General features: G+C 37.5%; 1 protein-coding gene and 1 pseudogene across 1 annotated transcript; one reads left to right on the top strand and one right to left on the bottom strand.

Moving 5' to 3' along the window:
• Positions 1-12,979: 12,979 nt before the first annotated feature.
• Positions 12,980-14,355, top strand: LOC131667531 (DNA primase small subunit-like; annotated as a pseudogene).
• A 3,078-nt stretch (positions 14,356-17,433) lies between these two features.
• Positions 17,434-18,168, bottom strand: LOC131667530 (uncharacterized). The gene has a single exon (XM_058941000.1). The coding sequence runs from the start codon at positions 18,166-18,168 to the stop codon at positions 17,434-17,436; it is 735 nt and encodes a 244-aa protein (XP_058796983.1).
• Between the last annotated feature and the right edge of the window lie 2,098 nt (positions 18,169-20,266).

Here is a 20,266-nt window from a genome sequence, read left to right as displayed (position 1 = left end):
TGGATCCGGCCCACTACTATACGACGCCCGGATTGAGATGGGACGCCATGTTGAAGTATACGGGTGTAAGGTTGGAGCTCTTGACGGATGTTTGTCGAGCGCGGCATTCGCGGTGGAGTTAGCCAGTGTTGTAATAGGTACGCTGTCGCGAACAATCCATACATGGACGACGACGACGACGACGACAACTACGATCCCCAGAAAGATGACAAATATTTGATGTATTTTGACGTCAATAACCTTTACGGTTGGAGTATGACCGAGCCACTTCCACTCGGCGATTTCGAATGGTGCGACATTGACGCCGCCGCCAACTTTTCCTTCGATATTCCCGATGACTCAGCCTTCGGTTACATACTCGAGGTGGATTTGGAGTATCCAGAAGAAATTCTCGATGCGCACAGAGATATGCCATTCCGGGATCCAAACAGAAAAAGCTCATGACGACTCTTCATAATAAGGAGCGTTACGTAATCCACTACAGAGCTCTAAAACAAGCAATAGGGCATGGCTTGCACTTCGCGAAGATACATCGGGTTTTAAAGTTTAAACAGAGTCCATGGCTCAAGACGTACATTGATTTGAATAGCGAGTTGCGTAAGCGAGCGGCAAACGAATTCGAAAAAATGCTGTAAAAACTGTTCAACAATGCGGTGTACGGCAAGACCATGGAAAACGAGAAGAAACGCATCGACGTGAAGTTGGTGAACAATTGGGAAGGGCGATACGGTGCCGAGGCTGTGATAGCTCGACCAAATTTCCACAGTAGCGACATTTTCGACGACGAACTGGTGGCGATTCAACTGTTGCATATGGAAATCACCGTGAGAAAACCCATTTACATAGGTCTCGCTGTTCTCGACTTGTCCAAGACGCTCGTGTATCGATTCCACAACGACTACATGCGCGGTGCCGCCGTTGGCGAGGAGCGTTGCAAGCTTCTGTACACCGACACGGACAGTCTCGTGTACGAGATCACCAATGTAGACATGTACGAGGTCCTGCGTCGTGATATTCGCGAATTCGATACGTCGGATTTTCCAGAGCCGAATCGCTTCGCGATTCCCAGAGCCAATAAGAGGGTGGTTGGCAAGATGAAGGACGAGAACGCCGGAATGCTCATGCTCGAGTTCGTGGGACTCAGAAGCAAAATGTACAGCGTGAGAGTTCGGAATAGAGATGCGATAAAGAAGGCAAAGGGGATCAAGAATTAGGTGCTGAATACCACGATTACGTTCGCTGACTACGTCAAATGTCTCCGAGAAAATGTGATTTTGAGCCGACAGCAAAAGTCCATCAGATCGCGTCATCATCAGTTGTACAGCAAGAGACAAACAAAGATCACGCTCAGCGCGCACGACGATAATCGCTTCTTGCTGCCCGGAACCACCGATACGCTTCCTTGGGTCCATTACGGCATTCCATTGGTGGAGAGGGAGGGGCGGATAGAGGCGTTGGGAATGATCGCAGTCGAGCTAACGGTCGCTGCTGCCGCCATCGCCGCCGCCGCCGCCACCACCACCACCACCACCATCGAGACGCCAGCCGACGCCGTCGAGCCGCCGGCCGACACCGTCGAGCTGCCAGCCGACGCCGCCGAGCCGCCGTCGCCGAAAAAGAGCGGAGTGGGGGACGGGTTATATCAATCGACACCCGAGGCTTCGCAGCTCATTCTCATCGAGACAAAGTTACCAGCAACGTTGACGACGAGTAGCGAGCAGCAGCAGCAGCAACAGCAGCAGTCTTCGAATTTCATTCTTAGTTAACTTGCACCGAGGAAAAGAAAGTTACTGGAAGCTCGGTTTGTCCATAAAATTAGAAAAAAATAAACAAATTACACGAGGTAAGTGTGATTTTGTGTATGTGTGTTTTGTTTCAAGTCAACTGAATTTAAATATCATTGTTTTTTTCTACAGATGGATCTCGCGCAGCTGAATAATTTAGCTTGTAATCAATTCAAACCCACTATGAAGATTCGTGAATTGGACACAGAATCCAAGTATATGATCACCAGACTCAAACAAGTTGAAACACGATACGGTGCAAAAATCGTAGCCGAAGTGAACGAGGAGTTTCAGCTGTTTCTACCAAACAAGGTATCGAGTGCACTGATCGTGAATGAAAAGCTGTTCAACGATATGTCGGATTACGCTAATAAACTTCAATTATTTCTCAGCCATAAGGGTAATGGTTGTATAGAATTTACAACTGCATAAATATATGTATATCAATGTACGCATAACAAGAAAAAAAGAAGAGAATAAACTTCCTTTATATTTTTTTCAAATCAAAATATGTGTGTGTGTTTATTTATTAATTCTTCAATCTACATAGTTTTTCTCTTTTTTCTCTATAATACGGTTCTATTTATCCAACTATTGTGCGAATCATCAAATCCTAACCACTTTACGAAAACTCGATTACCACGCCTCTTAATAACCTTTTCCACTAGATAGATGTCGGAATATTTGGTTTTCTGAAGTTCCTGTTCGTAGAAGCCACCTAGGATAGGCTTATTTTGATAATCTTTCAAATGATAAGTAGTTGGATTTGTTGGTGCCACGCGCACAATTGTAAATATTTCCGTTGACCAATTTAGTGTATATCCCTTTTCAAATATTTGCTTCGCTTTGCTCACTCTGACTTTGTCGCCAACTTTGAACTTTGGCTTTCTTCTTTCTCTTCTTCTTCCCACGGATTGTATAAATTTTTTTAAAACTTGAGCTTGATTCGCCGCTGTAACTTGGATAGGTTTTATACCAATAGTTTTGTGTTTGCGATTATTGTAAGCAGCTGTGAGCTCCGGTAGTACGTCGAACCATTTGTAGTTCCCACAGAGACTAAACTTTTTCCACATAGCGTTCTTCAACGTGCGATTAAATCGTTCGCATATCGAAGCTTTGAGCGAACTATTGGTAGAATACAGATTGATATTATATTTTTTCACGAGAGCTTGAAAATCTGCATTGTAGAATTCCTTGCCTCTATCCGTATGAAGATTCTTTGGCCGTCTACCTTTCGTTAAAATAGATTTCATGGCCGCTGTCACATCGCGACCGGTTTTCTTTTTCACTGGTACAGTCCACGCGTGCTTGGAAAAATTATCAATTATCGTGAGAAGCCAATTATAGCCGCGATTTTGTCTAGAATAGGCCTGCATATCGACGAGATCGGCTTGCCACGTCTCATCGATACCTCGAACGTCGTACTTTCGTCTTGGATAATTACGTCTCGTTGGTTTGTGCAACTGCTCCACCACCACTTCCATCTAATCGACTGTTTTCTAAATTTTCAACACTTGACTTTATTCGTGGTAATTCCTCTTTGATAATTGCATCCAAATCCTCAAGATCACTCCTTAATCGTGCGATCACGTCTCTCGTACATTTGATTGCCATCTGAACGATGTTTTCCGCAGTTTCCCAATTTATAGCATCTTTAGCCTTCCGCGGAGGAGCAAGATTTTCCAATCTTTTATTCTCTAGATCGTAATGGTACTCGCTCGTGAGCTTGAACCTAATACCGGGCGGACCGCGAAGACCGTGAACTCCTTGCTCTTTGTATTTACGTCCGAATACGTCGACGTTCATTTTGATAATGCTCGAACGATAGGTATGCTCTTAGTATATATATGGGCAAATCCCAAAAACTTTTGATTTTTGGTCAAAAAAAGTAGAATTGGCCAATTTTTAGAGCACACCTGTGGAATTTGGTCAGGATCACAGGAACTAGTGTAAGAATTGATAGAATAGTTGTGCTTAATTTTTTATACAATGCTCCACCAGCTGCAACCCTTTCTCCATTAACAATATAATAGTACTCAAAATATTACATATATCTCTGTATTTCTCGACATATAATACAAACCTATTTGTACACAAACACATGCTTACACTTACACATATACACACACACACACACGCGCACACACACACACACACACACACACACACACACGCACACACGCACACACACACACACACCACTCATTAACAATAATGTTGGAAATGATTCTTAAATGAAAATACATGATAAAACATGAGCCATCAACAATATATTTATCACTTTTTGCACATCAAGAAGTTGCAATGAACATACGATAACAAACTACAATAAATATTTCTTATTTAAACAAAATAACCAATTGATAAACAGACTATATTTACAAATTCGAATCTACTAAACTTTTAAATAGAATAGTCTTGTCATCGACATAATATTTTCAACAATACAGATATGAACTTTTCATTTATTCATGTGTAATTAGTTATTTTAATTATTAATAATAATTTATTATGTTCATTATTATCAATTTATTAATTTAATTATTTATACTTATTTTTCATTATAGAACACAAAATATAGATATTTAAAACATGTAAAATTAATCTACAATGTTCTAATCACTAATATAAAAAAGTTGATACCCATGATTTTTGACATTAAAATTTATAATAGCCCTATTCTTTTAATAAAAAGAGTGATCAAGTTAGCATTTTGTTATAAGCTTCCACTGGTGATATTAAATAGAGCACAGTGATCGTCGACGGTTTTAACATGTTACTATTTTTGTGCTACTAAAATATGACGATAGTGGAAAAAAGTTTCGCGAGATATTTCGACCTTTGACATCGATTAAAAAGCTAGTTTTAACGAGCACACACTTTTTTGGCACATAAATAGCTTTACTTAAGCATCAATTAAACATAAAAATTTGTTATATTATGATTCATTCAATGCTCCAATCGCTATAAGCGAAAATCGACAATTATCAAATTCGGCAAAAAACCAGTAACAAAACTTGTAGCTACTCCCATTTATTTTTTATTAAGGGCACATGAAAAAATGAAGATATTTCTTCAAGGGCATAGTACATAGAACAACTTCTAGAAGTTTCAATAGAATTCAAACAATGCCCACGTTTTACAGCTATTCGAAATTTCTTTTTTTGCAAAGTAACATGCAAAATTCATCAATATTCCGACTTTTTGGATTTTTGACCTTCAGAATTGCATGCAAAGGTTATTATTGAACAAATAATATATTTTTTCCTGATACACACGTTGCAGACCTTTCAATTTAAGCCATTACAACTTGACCAAACTCATGTCTACGCAGCTCTAGAAGCGAGTAACACAAAAATCAAAAGTTTCTGGGATTTGCCCATATATCCACCCTCGCGTAATTCTTCGATTATCGAATGAATTTCGTTGATGTGATTATTGTTACCAGCTGATTGCTCAGCCAATAACAATCGAAGACGATCAACGAGCTCATTCGGATCATCCCAGTATACGTAATCCACAGAAGTATTGTTTCGAATAATCTTATAGGTAGGCAAAGACGTATTAGTCGTCTGTAGCAGCCCCTCGCCTCCTTTTGTATTTTTTTTAGTCAAACCAAATAACGGATCAATTATGTTATTGAATTTATTACTATTGTGCGCTCGTATAGCCTCGTTTAGATTATTTTTCTTTCTATGAATATTAGAAATCTCCAAGATTTCTTTGTAGCTCTTGAGATCATTGGAAGTGATTAAACTTTGATCAGGTTGCTTTGCAACCAGTAACTCCATCAAACCCTGTGTTTTTGGATACTTGAAATCATCGACGTCTACGTTATCTTTGTCAAAAATTACCGTAGATTTACCAAGCGTGTATGATCCATTTCGTTCTTTACGTACTCCATAAATCAAGTCCACAAAATTCGAATCACTTTTATCCAATTCATTCGTGTACTTGTCGCCAGCTAAATGCTCATCCTCGCTCGGTTCATCGGATAAACTGTTATAAAACTGTGTAGTATTGTGCGTGACAGTAGCATCGCTATCTCCGCCACTAGACTGAGCGGTTTCGTACTTGTCGACATTATCAGCCGAATTAATTTCGTATTTTAATTTTTTTTTGTTTAGAAATTTTGGCTTTTTAATAACTGTAACGGGAGTTTCGGGGGGAAGATTTTTTTTTGTTCCTTCTCACTTATTATGACTTTAAGAGGATCGACTATTGGTTTGAATGTCTTATTCAAGACTTCGTCGGTATATTCTCGGTTGTGCTTCAATAAACAACATTTTCGTTTTATCGCGTCTTGCGCTTTTACGAGTTGAGAAAGCACATGTTTTTCCCTTTGATGATCAGCCATGTTAACGCTTCGACGATCATCGAGAGACTGTGTACCGCATTACTATCGTGATATATTTATAACAAAACAATCAAAGCCCTTTCGATATCTTCCATAGTTTATAGCTCTGTCTTTGTCGATCACTAAAAACCCATATTTATCATCCAACCAGCATTTTGCACAGTGTTCTTTAAATTGATTGTAAGTCATATCTTCACATGATCGTCGTATATATGTTTCATATTTGCTTCGTCTTGTCGAAAAATTGCCAATAAATTGACGTTATCTCTCACGAGATGCTTAGGAATACGCGGGTACGTTTGCGAGAGATAGAAACAGTCGACGCTCCTATGTCTGCCCATACAAAAAGAAAGCGCATACATTGTCCTGTTTCTCACAGGCGATGTCGTCGAATATCATAATTGAATTAGGCAATGCATGCTCGGGATCGATCACGGATTCGTGCTCCTTGAACGGAAAATACTTCACTCCGTCTATCGGCTTTAACATCTCTTCCAATAATTTATACTTTGGCTGATCGAGCGATTTCGAGTACACGTAAACATTTTCGAATCTAACGCCATTGGGGTGAGTGATAAGCGCCAAAAGACTGTTGGTCTTGCCACAGTTGGACGGACCACAAAAAATAGCTCTGATGCTATTCGGCAGTATATCTCCGTGACGCTTTGGTTGCTTATCCTCCCGCACGATGACGTCAAAATTTTCTACGGGAAGTTTCACAGTTTGTTTCTTGAAATTCATACTCACGAGACAGAGTTCGAACGATAACTGACCACATGGCTATATATATACCTGTTTTTATAGTTTAAAACGTTAGTCGTGTGTTGTACTTGGTCGAGGGATGATCATATGCAAACGTCAAAGAGCAAAGAAAGGACGAGGATTCGTCAATAATATCATTAATAAACTTCCATTTGAACTCCATATTCCAGGCTATCAATATTGCGGACCAGGAACTAAGTTACAGACACGTTTAGCTCGCGGCGATCCAGGAATCAATCCTCTCGACGCAGCTTGCAAGCAACACGATATAGCGTACTCGAAAAATCGAGAAAATATCCAGGCTAGAAATATCGCAAACAAAATTTTAGCTGAAAAAGCGATCAAAAGAGTCTTCGCTAAGGATTCTAGTTTTGATGAGAAAGCAGCTGATTACGCTATATCTAACGCCATGAAATTAAAATCAAAGTTTGGTATGGGTCTCGCGAAGAGAAGAAAGAAAACGAAGACGAAAGGACGCAAGAAAACGAAAAAGTTAGTTAATTTAAAAAGCGTGATAAAAGCGGCCACATTCCATTTGTCCAAGGGTAAATGTGCGCGCAAAGTCATCGGTTCTGCTTTGAAAAAAGCTCGTACAACCGTTAAAAAAGCTGGTGGAAAAGCAAACATCAATGTTCCAAGAATTCTGCTAATATTAACTAAGATGGGTGGAGCTTTGCCCTTCCTCATACCACTTTTTGCAGGCTTGATTGCAACTGGCGCTCTAGCTGGTGGCGCTGCGGGAATCGCAAAAGCCGTGAACGATGCAAAGTCTGCAAAACAGCAATTGGAAGAGAACAAGAGACACAACAAAACGATGGAGACCATTATTCTGGGAAAAGGCCTGTATCTCAAACCTTATAAAAAAGGCTATGGACTTTATCTCAAACCTTATCTGGGATCAGGTTTGAAAAAAAAAAAGTTCGAAATAAATTTACCGGATAGAGCCCTCACAAATGCCGACTTGATGAAGTATGCAAAAGTTTTGAGTATACCAAATTTTCGCGGAGTCTTCATGAGAAATGACTTACCGAGTTCTGGACCATATTATCACGAATCAGCTATAGTCAATCTTGATGGCGTCGAAGGAACAGGAACGCACTGGGTGGCTTATCGCAAAATCGGAAAAAACGTCACATATTTCGATAGCTTTGGAGATCTTAGACCACCTATTGATTTAATGATGTATCTTGGCGATATCGAGATCAAATATAATACGAAAAGATATCAAGATTTCAATTCTCACGTATGCGGTCATCTTTGCTTACAGTTTTTGTGCGAGGGTATAAAAGTAAAGGCAACGTGAAAATATCGGTAGTCATGTTCACACAGTCATGGAGGATTCGTTAACTCTGACGCTCTCGGGTAATTCTTCACTGTTGGAAGCGCACCATTTCCGACCAATCGAACTATCACAGCATAAACATTACAAGTTGGGCTTAGTCGAGTTTCTAACGTTCAACTCGATACCTAATATTGACGTACATAATAATAAATTTTACGTCGCAAATCAAATTATCGACATACCTGTCGGGACCTACGAGATCGACGACATTGATAAATTTCTTCGCAAAGCTGTGCAGCCTCTCCGTACTGATAATAATAATAATATAATATTTAGTTTGAAACCAAACAACAACACCTTGCATTGTACAATCAAGTGTTCCGAACCTATCGATTTTCGTCCGCAGAATTCTATCGGACGATTGTTGGGTTTTTCACAACGTACATTAGAGGCAAACGTTTCTCACAACTCTGATCTTCCCGTCAGTATTCTCAGAGTGAACACTGTGAGAGTCGAGTGTAATATAACCGCTGGAGCTTACTTGAACGGAAACACCGTTCACGATATTCACGAATTTTTTCCAGCAGTACCGCCTGGATATAAAATTATTGAAATTCCCTCTCGCGTGATTTATCTTCCAGTTACGAAAAAGTCTATAGATTATTTACAATTACGCATCGTCGATCAAGACGGAAATTTAATTAATTTTCGTGGTGAAGTTATAACCATCAGATTACACCTCAAAAGCGTATAATGGGAATTGTTTACGATTCAAAGAGTGGTAGGGACTATATAAGCATTGAAAAATGCAAACCCATCATCAGTCGTCGACTGAAATTGAAAACGTCAACACGACGAACTCCAATCATCAATCGTCATAGGAAAGCGAAAGTTTTAACACGTCAAAGCATAAAGTTCCTAAAAAGTCTTAGGTTAAGAGTAGTTCCAGGTGGAAAATAAATTGCCTAATTTTTTCTTTTTGCTGCTGCTTTGAACGAAACAATAGAGAACATTCTAGAAATACAGTCACCTGTTGTCTTCGATGAATCTTTGGCTCATTACGAGATCCACGCTCATCAACCTTACACCAATTCATCGTTCAAAAATAGTGACGAGATTCGTATATCAATTCAACATCAAGACTTGTGCCTTTTACCATCTCGCAGCTCGTTACACATTTGTGGACGATTACGCAGCAACAATAACACTTTGTTAACGAATACTGATTTTGTTAATAATGCCATTTGTCACATGTTTGAAGAAATTAGGTATGAGCTGAATGCTATAGAAATAGATAAATGTAAGAACGTTGGTCTCACAACCGTTATGAAGAACTGGTTATCTCTCACTCCAAGTCAAACCTTGATTGCCAAAAATGCCGGATGGATAAATACCTTAGAACAAGAGGACCGTAATATAACAAATGCGAATGGCGACTTTGATATTTTGATTCCTCTGAGCTTAATACTTGGATTCGCTGAGGACTATCGCAAAGTGCTAGTGAATATGAAACATGAATTAATTCTCGTAAGATCGAGTACTGATTTAAATGCAGTTTATCAAACGAAGAAGACCGTGGCCAACGTTGAAGCTTACGAAGAATTCAAGATTAATGTAACACGTCTCGAATGGCTTATACCCTATGTGACTGCATCGAATGCAAAGAAAATACGTCTACTCGACTTTCTAAAAAGCGAACGAAGTATTTCAATGAGTTTTCGTAGTTGCGAACTGTACGAATATCCAGCGCTGCCTGCAAACACAAATCACGTCTGGACAGTTAAAACGACAAATCAGTTGGAGAAACCACGCTACGTCATCTTAGCCTTCCAAATCAATCGAAAAAATGAACCAAACTCTAATGCTAGTATATTTGATCATTGTAACATCAGAAATGTAAAACTGTACCTCAACTCTCAGTGCTATCCATACGGTAATCTCAACATTGATTTCAGTAAAAACCAGTACGCAATGTTGTACGATATGTATGCCAATTTTCAAAACGTATACTACGGTAAGGATGCCGAACCGATGCTCAAAAAACTCGAATATAAAAATTACATGCCACTCGTAGTGATTGACTGTTCGAAACAAAACGAATCATTAAAGACTGCTCCAGTAGATGTGCGCTTGGAGTTCGAAACCAGAGAAAATATTCCCGAAGGAACTACAGCGTATTGTCTTATTCTACACGATCGCATCGTTCAGTATAATCCGATAAATGGAGATGTGAAGAAACTTATTTAGGAGAGGGGGGGAAGGGTATTAAAGAATTGACTTTTTCCTGAAGCAGCTCAGCAGTAGCTTTCTATCGCAATGGAGTACCTAGTGGATATGTAAGGCTTCATGATGCCTGGCAAAACTTATGCCGTGAAAGAGTTAGCGATACTCCCACTTAACTACAACGAAAAACCGCTCGTACGTTTGTTCAAACCTCCCTTTCCATGGCGAAGGCTAACGGAGAAATATAAGCGAGAAAATCTCTGGTTAGAAGTCTACTATCATGGATTAACATGGAACTCTGGCGATTATAAATACGAAGAGCATAAATTTATCATCACAGATACACTCAAAGATGCCACAAAAATTTTTGTTTCCGGAGATTTGAAAAAAGAGTGGCTAGAATGATATGGCCTCAAAGTTTTCGATTTGAATGATTGGGGCTATTCGCCTTTCGAAAAATTAAAATTAGTTACCGTGTGCCCTAATCATAACGGCAAATACGTAACGACATGTGCACATCAAAACGTTAAAATAATGAAAAAGTTTTATATCGATGGCTGTTGTATGGATTGGGAAGAGAGCGATGAAGTCGTTGAAGGATTTCTATAGTGATTTTGTTTTTAAGTAAATACTTTGTAGAATAATATGTATTTTTTTAAGAACATGTAGAATAAGATATATTTTTTATCAATAAAAAAATTTTTGTTTCAATTGAAACAAAAAAATATTCTTTTATTTTTTATTAAGCCATCCAAAAAAAGCGAAATTCTTCGCTGACTCTGACGATGACAGCAGCAGCAGCAGCAATTCATCTTTTTATAATAAATTTTGTATTTTTTTTATCAACAAAAAAATTTATACAACATAGAATTTAGACAAAAAAATGTTTATTTATTAGTTGAGGTGGTGTACAATGATGACATATATAAATATGATTATTTCTTCTTTTCGTTATTGAACTGCTGATAGCCTTTTTGTTCAGGAAAATTTTTAGTATTGCTCGAAAATTTGGAAATACTTTGTTTCCATGTCGATGATTCTTTGTTTTTCTTTTCGTCCGGGTCGTCCTGTGGAAGACGAGAGTACTTTACTTTAGAGTAGCGATCCATTTTATGTGAATGCTGGTTGATGAAAGATTCGATAATTCTTACACTGTGCTATTTATAGTAGCTTACAACCACGAAGTCTACAAATAAAAGAAAGTAAGCAGGTACTTGCACGTTTTTTCTATTAAACCATCTTCGGTAGATGAGAGACGCATGCACGCACACACACGCGCGCCCGCGCGCACACATCGAACATAAAAAAATTATTATTCATTATATACTAATTATAATTAGTATATTTATTAAAATTTATTATCAATTGTATGTATTAGCGCTTGGGCTCTCCCCAGCAGCAGCAGCAGCCACCGCCCCCCACATATCAATCGTGTGTAGCTAGTATACACAATACGGTATTGCCCGTGGTAACAGTGGCTGTAGCTCTAGCGGTAGAGCATCGGCCTGCGGATCCGGAGGACGCGCGTTCGATCCCCCGATCCGTCCGTTTTTTTTCAGATAAATCTAAAAATTTTTAACACATGCGCACACACGCGCGCGCACACACACACACACACACACAATGAAAAAATCAAAACGCGTAACACAGAACGCGCGCGTAGTGCATAGGAATTAAATTAGTGGGAGATGGGGAAGTGCTGCAGAGAACGCACGCTAGATCAAATCAAGCCACATCAGATCAACTCAGTAGGGGAGGGGGAGTGCGTAGAACGCACCGGTATAACTCAGTAGGAGGAGGGAGAGGTGACGCGCACATAGGAATTAAATCAGTGGGAGAGGGGGAAGTGCTGCAGAGAACGCACGCTACATCAGATCAAGCCATATCAAATCAACTCAGTAGGGGAGGGGGAGTGCGTAGAACGCACCGGTATAACTCAGTAGGAGGAGGGAGAGGTGACGCGCGCATAGGAATCAAATTAGTAGGCTAGGAGAGGGGGAAAAACGCACGCCACATCAGATCAACTCAGTACGGGAGGGGGAGTGCGTAGAACGCACCGGTATAACTCAGTGGAGGGGGGGGAGTCGCCAGCGCACGGGCCGATCGGGGGGGGGGGGAGGTGAGGTGAACATGCACACGCTTCAACTCAGTGAGCTGATACCCCTCTGAGTTGAGGCCCCTCTCGTTTACCTACTGTTACTAGAGTTGCGATTCGCGTCCGTATCCGTCCGCATTTATACGTAGCTATGGGACCGGGGTCTTAATTTGCAGGCTGGACCGGGGTCTTAATTTGCAGGCTGGACCGGGGTCTTAATTTGCAGGCTGGACCGGGGGAGGTTAGTATTTTTACTGATAGAAGTTCTGTGAATTAATTCTAGTTCTTCCGGTTCTCTAATGAAAAATATTTATATAATTATATATTTTAGATACAAACATTTCTCTCTCTCATCAATATCACAATTAAAATGTTGCTGTTACAAATTTTACAAAAATATGGATGAATCCAATTTTCCTGATTTGCTGCGTTTATACAATCAATAGTTTGTTTTCATGTATCAAGTGTAGTATAGTATGAAAAAATATAGTAAGTATGTAGATGTAACTAGATTTTTTAATTATTACTACAGATGGCTTGGTTATGGAGAAGGTAAGATTTATCAAATAACTTTATATAGTTGATGAGAAATAACCTTTCAATTATAATTATTTCAAATTTCAGAACTTATCTTTGCTCGGAAGTAGTTTTTTTTTATACTCAGGGATGATATTTATATTCAGTATTGATGATTTAAATAATTTGAGGATTTATTAAAAAATGAAATTAAAAGGCTTGGTCCTTACAATTGAAATAGATATATGGATATATGGAGCTGTTTACAATGTTCTGTAAGCATTGAAAATCAATTAATATTTAATGTTGCAAAGAAGATCATATATTGTATTTCTCTTAATATATTTAAGAGATCATTAGACAGAAGGAGAGAGTTGAAATTTGAACCAATCCTAAGAGAACTTGTTTTTGATATTGATCATATGACTGATTATGACTAGATTAGGACATGATGTAATGGAGCAGATGTTTGTAACAAATGTTGGAAATATATAGTGATAGCTGTGAGGATTTTGGATGTTACATTGAGAGGTACATGATTTCATTTTGTATAAACAAAGTCTGAAATCAAATTTATAACTTTTGCTTAATTTTTAATAGATGACTTTCTTTTTGCGCATATATTATGGGTATTTTTCTGGAAGAAGAGTTATTCATTGGATAAGTGATAAACCAGCTTGTTTTTTAATCATTAATGGAAAAAAAAGCTATAGCATATTATTTTTAATTAATTATGGGAGGATAATAATTATTATTATTATTATTTAATTAATTCATTAAGAAAAAAGTAAAATTTACTGAAAAGATGCATCATTCTGTCAAGTATGTACTGAGAACCATGTATTCAAAAGTTATGTTAATGTTTTAAAAAAGTTTATCAAGTTTTGTAACTGAAAAATGAAATTGTAGAAGAGCAGTTAGTATCATAGAGCCAATGTTTGCCGATATGTATGTTTGTGGCGAGCGCACCGAGCATTCGAACCAACATTCGAACGTGGTTGAGAAACAAAAGTGTGAGCATAGCAACGAACATTCATTTCGTTTAATGAAAAAACATTTCTATAGTTAGTCTGTCAATTGCATTCATAATAAATAGACGTTGTGATATTAACCAATTGACTTATTACTAATAGGAGTAAATACTCGAACAAATAACCATTTATTCCTATATGTTGAAGAACAAGGAATGCTAGACATAGAAGAAAGGGAAAACAAATTTTTAGATATTATTCTTGAAGAAAATATGAGGATAGAAATTGAAGAAATATTTTATCAGTATTCAATAGCTGTTAAAAAATGGAACACTTTTGTGGACTTTTTCAAAAATAAAATTTAGTTAGTATGTAATTGTTTTTCCGAGTTTGAATAAATTATTATTAATTGAAAGATATGAATAAATAAATTATGTGCTCATTACAGGGATCATAAAAGTGGTGTAATACTCCTTTTCTTATTGAAAAGATAATGATTCAATATGCTTATACTAGATCAGATATAAATGTACCAACAATAATAACAATGATAAGAAGCGGTAAGATAATCAAGTATATGGTTACTACTCTTAAAAATTATTTTTATGTAATTAATAATTGTCATAACACATTTTTCAGATATAAAAATAGAGTTTTGAGCTCAGTTTTAGAAACATAAATATTTTAGAGTTTACTTAAATTTTTATATTTATTCATTTATAACGAACTCAAATTTTTTGTCATTCTAAAATCAAGATAACAGTATTTTGTAGTTATTATTAGCGGGAACAAAGATTACGAGGTTTGAAGTCAATTGCAGGAAGCTTTTTGTGGGTCTCTTCCAAATTGGCCCAGCACTATCGCGCATTAAAAAAATTAATCTTATGTTTAACAATTGATTTTTTGCGAACGAGTTATATTATCACATTCTATTATGTTTAGTCTTGATATGTAAATATAATCGTTTTATTTAACAGATAAAAAAAATATTAATCTACAAAAACAAATGTAATTTAGAATATTTTATATAACTAAGTTTGTTTAGGTCTGATAGTTTGTTACCATTATATAATTTAGAGGATTCGAACTCGAATAAAAAGTTTTATATCAAATTTATATTAAGTGTGTTTGGCATATTTCTTCCGAATAAAATCATTTATTAATATATGGTAAACAATTAATATTAAAAGTAAAATATTAGAAATAATTTATTTCCACAAAATAGTCATCAAGATCTTACGCAATTTCTTATACAAGTTCTTGCACAAGAACTTATCCATTGTGAGAGCTGCGAAAAATGAAAAACACTTACTAGAACTTGCCTAAGGACTTGGCTAAGTTCTTACAATATTTCTTATGCAATTTCTTACTCAAGTTCTTATTCAAGATCTTGACTTCAAATTTTCACGAGGGTTCACATTTACACGTAAATGTGTTAGGGCAGTTCATCAAAAATCAAGACCATATAAGGAGCGTGATGTCACAAGCGTGGGAAATTTATTGTTTACGATGTGAAATCAATAATTGCAAAGTTTTTGTAACGAATAAAAACATTTTTTCAGTCAATTTCCATGCGCTAATCTCGAGTCATTATAATCATTCAATAAGTATTTGCTAACTTGATCTAATTTACAAGTAAATATCGCTAATAGTTTTGCAACAAAAAAATATAATGCGAATTGGAATGTATAACAGCGATCTTAACACTTTGAGAAAGAGAAGCAAGAATTTGTCACTTTGATTTTTAATTGAGTTATCAATAAATAAAAAATAAAAAATTTATTTAAACAATTAAAATTGCATTGTGAGATAGCGATTCAACTGTACATATATGTAAAATTACTGATAAAAATTTTTATCCGTTTGTTGATTTTATAATGGCAAAAGAATAATTTATAAATTCATTATTTGATTATTATTGAAAAACTGTTTGTTAAATTAGTGATTTTTATTTTAAATAATATTCCGCATGTCATGAGTGATTTTTTTTGTAAAAATTTTCTATAAATTTATTGTAAATTTCGTGTTATCTAACTTTAATCACTTTTTAACTATAAGAGACGATTTTTCCTTGAAAAATGATTTTTACTAAAAAATTCGTCATCTTTGACTTGATTTTTAAATCACCAACTTTTAATTTCAAGCGAACCATTTTGCGACAAAATCTGTTCAAAATTTGTGCGAATATCAAAAATAGTGTCATAGTTACCAAACGTAAAAATAAGCATTTTTCACGAGGATAAATTCGCTCGTCGCTGTAGTAAGAGGACTGTTTAGAATGAAGACTCAGCTAATTCCTGAGATTGAATTTCATTATTCAGTGGTTAGCCCTGCTATTTCTTTTCCTATGTGATAATCTAAGAGCTCAATTCATAAGACTTTCCCTCTTATTGAGAAAAAAGTAGCCTTAGAGTATCTCCTCTTTCAACAAAATTAATATTGTCAAGAGATTAGACTAAGTATTCATTACGGTACTGTCGAGCCTTTCCTCGATAGATGCAACATTACGTAGTTGTATTTCAAATAACTCGTCGAAGCAGCAAACTACGTGGATAACGCTATGTTCACTATTCGATGATTGAAACAATATCGATCACAAAGTACCTATACATGTCAACTTCTTGGTTGCTCTCGGAAACGCGATTATGAATATATCTCAGAGTTCGAACTATATATTTACATAACATAGGATAAAGATCAAATGTTACAGCTGCTATGCGTAATTCTTTAAATAATGAAATTATAAAGCAAGCTGAAAAGAATCACACAAGTAAAGGCGTTGTTTGTACTCTGTATATAGTAGAAATAATCATAAAGGGCTAAATTCAGAATCAATTAAATGTTTTCAAAAATTTTTTAATTATTGCATATCTCAAAACATTAATAACTATAGTCATATGGCAACGGCAATAAGAAATATACCTTACTATAGCTTTAATCTGCACAGAAATAATGAGACTTGATAGAAGTACAAAGAAGATCCTGATATTTATCGACATAAAGCTATAAGCATTTTACTGATGAAATTGAAAGTTTTACTGATCTAAATTTATTCGACGGGCTAGAAGATCTTTTGAATAATTTAGGTGATAATGAGTTCTCTTCCGATGTTTCAATCAATCCAAATAAAAGCATAAATGTTTATATAGTAAGTAAAGTTTCAAAAAGTATATTATATGATAGGGAGGCATGATCTCTGGTCCAGCTGCCTCCATCGCCGTCCCAGTCGCAGCTATCTCCACGTGCTCGCTGGAGATCTGCGCAGTGACTTCCATCGTCTGCATCCCTGTCTCGTCTGTAATAAAATTTCAAATATAATTAGCACGTCTCTCGCGATCCCTCAATCGCCCAACCGCTACCTCGTGTTACCGTGATAGTCGCGTCATCAATGATCCTAAAATACACATGCATTCATCAATCACACCATGCAATAACATCCACATCTAGCTGTTCTTGTTCACGTTCGGCGGGGATACGTATCTCTTGAGCTCCGATATATGAGCCATCGGAACTTGCTTTTTATTTTCCGTGGTTAAGATGTAGATTCCCAGCGAGATTACTTGCAAAACCTTATACGGGCCAGAGAACCTCGGATCCAACTTGGCATTTCTACCCGTGCTCGCGCTTGACAACGTATGCGCGTGTCTCAAGACCAAATTACCGACCGAAAATTCCGCCTGGCGCTGCTTCCTATCGTAATGCTTCAATTGCCGAGTCTGCGCTTCCTCAATATGCTTGATGACTAAATCACGCAGCGCGTCCAGCCTTGCTATTCGCTCGCTCCAATCTTTAATCGACGAGTAGATAATCGGTATTTGCGCTTCTACCTCGCGTTGCAGACTCTTCGCTTGTTGTGGCTCGCGTCCAAAGTTTGAAAACGCCGGTGAAACCTTCTTACTCACCTGGATTGTCGTATTCATTGTCTGTCTAAATTCGTATAAATACTTGTTCCAATTTCTGTGATCCTGATATACGAAGATCGCCACCATTAGCTTCAGCGTTTTGATTGCTCGCTCGGCGAAATTCACCTGCTGATGGTATGGCAGGCAGAGTACGTGCTCTATTTTGTAAACGGCTTTCCCCGTAGCTGACATGAGAGGCTGAATCTCCACGTATTTCGTATTTCTGGCATTCTTCACACGATCGTACAAATTCAGTGATATCGTGATACATACCATGCCATGAGTACTCCCTCGCAATCTTATCGTACGTTTTGTCCCTGCCGAAATGTCTCGCTGATGGCTCGCAGTGCGTGTCTCGTATCACTCGACCTCTATATTCTAGCGGTCCTACTAAGCGGCAGCATTATTCGCGGTTTGTGACCGGATCAAGTAGCCTATCTGACGAAAATCTATAAAGCATTCCGTCTTCCACTCACCAATTTCTAAATTTATCCGGTATCGCAAGCACATCCCAAGTCGCTCGAAAACTCAACTCTCTTGCGTTTTAATTCAGCAAAAGAGTGTCAAGGACCATTGTTTATACGTCAACGCCCTTTCGCGTGCTCCGTGTCGATGCCAAACCACACGATGATATCCATCCCGACTATCATGTCATACTGCATTGGCACGTCCACAATTCGCGTTATCACTTCACGCGCTACTCCATCAATCTCAACTCTAAGGCGAAGTCTCCCCACAATTCGTTTTCGGCCTTGCGAAACCAAACAACGCCACATCGCACGGCTCAATGTGGTCCGCGAACTCACGGTGCACGCATGACTCTAGCATGGTCAACGTCACTCCTGAATCGTACGGTCTACCTGCGATCAAAAGCGCGCGATTCTCCACCACGTTCGCCCTCGACTCGCTCAAGCACACGCGCACGCATAAACGTGAGACCTTCTCGCCGTCCTTCGGCCCTTCGTCCCCGACCCTAGCTTGCGCATTTCCCGTCGATTCCTCGCGTATCGGCTTGTGCCCCGAACCGTCTGTCGCTTCCAATAAGACGCTCTAACCGTAACCTTGCCGCTCAGCATCATGAACTCGCTCGACTAACAAGGAAAGGTACCCAACCCGAACTTACCGATTTTGATGATTTTGATATATATTATAGAACATAACAAAATAAGAGACACGTATTTTTTTTATCGGCTAATTTTCACTTTTAAGGGGTAAAAACCTCCCCTAAAGTTAACCCCCAAAAAGTATTTTTTTAACATCTCGGCTTAAAATTAATATTTTTTCAGTGAAACAAACTGGAGGTTATTTCTTACAAAAGGAGCAAGTATTTCATGGTGATTTGAAGAGTAAGAGTAACATTTCCTATTTTTTAGGGGTTGAAAACATATATTTTTTGGCATAATTTTATAATAAAAAAGTTTAAACCGATTAAAAAAAATTGGAAAAAATGTTTAAACATCCATAATAACAAAATTTAGTTGACGTCTTTCGATGTTTTAATAAATATTACGCCTAAGGGGGGTAAACCACCCCTAACACAAAATAACAGTTAATATGTAATTCAATACATAATATTACGTAGAAAGTTTGTGTATAGAGATTTTCGAGGTTGTTGATTACAAATCTGTTATCAGATTTTGAAAATTTAAAATGGCGGAACTAATATGGCGGACGGAAATATCGAAAAAAAAATTTTATATAATAAAAAAGTTTTAAACGACTAAAAAAATTGGAAAAAATTTGTAAACATCTATAATAAACAAATTAAGTTTTTCGATTTTTTCATAGATACTACCCCTAACACAAAATAACTATAAGTATACTTCAATCCATAATATTTTGTGGAAGGTTTGTATATAGGAGTTTTCGAGATCGCTCTTTACAAATCTGATATCAGATTTTGAAAATTCAAAATAGCGGAACCAATGAGGTGAAAAAAAAATTTTAACCTTCAACAACATCCCTAAAAAACAAATAGGCTAGATGCCTGTGCTTTTTAACCAAACCACCTCAAATTCCTAAATTTGTAAACAAGAAAATTCTGTCTGTGAAGCAGTTTTATAATTTCCGTAGAAATTGTTATCAGAATGTTATTGAAATTCCTTTATTGTAAATTTAACTTATAATGTATTTTTTGTAACAGGCTGCCGTTTAGTCTATAATCCTGCAGACGTACCTTTAATTGCGACTAAACGACGCCTTGTTATCTCTGTGCTCAAGGCACAGTAACCTACCTTGCCTCGAAGTGCGCCTGCGCAGAGTCTCTTCACCGTTCCGAGTTGGGTTCCCCCAACTCACCGCTTGGCGGCGCTGTCGCCCCTTGCTAGTAGCGCTCGAGCGGCCGCCGTCGGAACCCAAGGCGTCGATTCGCGTC

The sequence above is a fragment of the Phymastichus coffea genome, unplaced genomic scaffold, assembly GCF_024137745.1.
Source record: "Phymastichus coffea isolate CEN01 unplaced genomic scaffold, Cenicafe_Pcof_1.1 PCOF00067, whole genome shotgun sequence".
In the NCBI taxonomy this organism is placed as follows: Eukaryota; Metazoa; Arthropoda; class Insecta; order Hymenoptera; family Eulophidae; genus Phymastichus; species Phymastichus coffea.
The sequence above is the reverse complement of the archived record's forward strand: the minus strand, read 5'-3'. Positions and strand labels throughout refer to the sequence as shown.

What these genes read in the sequence shown, in the direction of transcription:
- LOC131667530 (XM_058941000.1), bottom strand. Translation starts at nt 18,168, where the DNA reads ATGGTATGTATCACGATATCACTGAATTTGTACGATCGTGTGAAGAAT.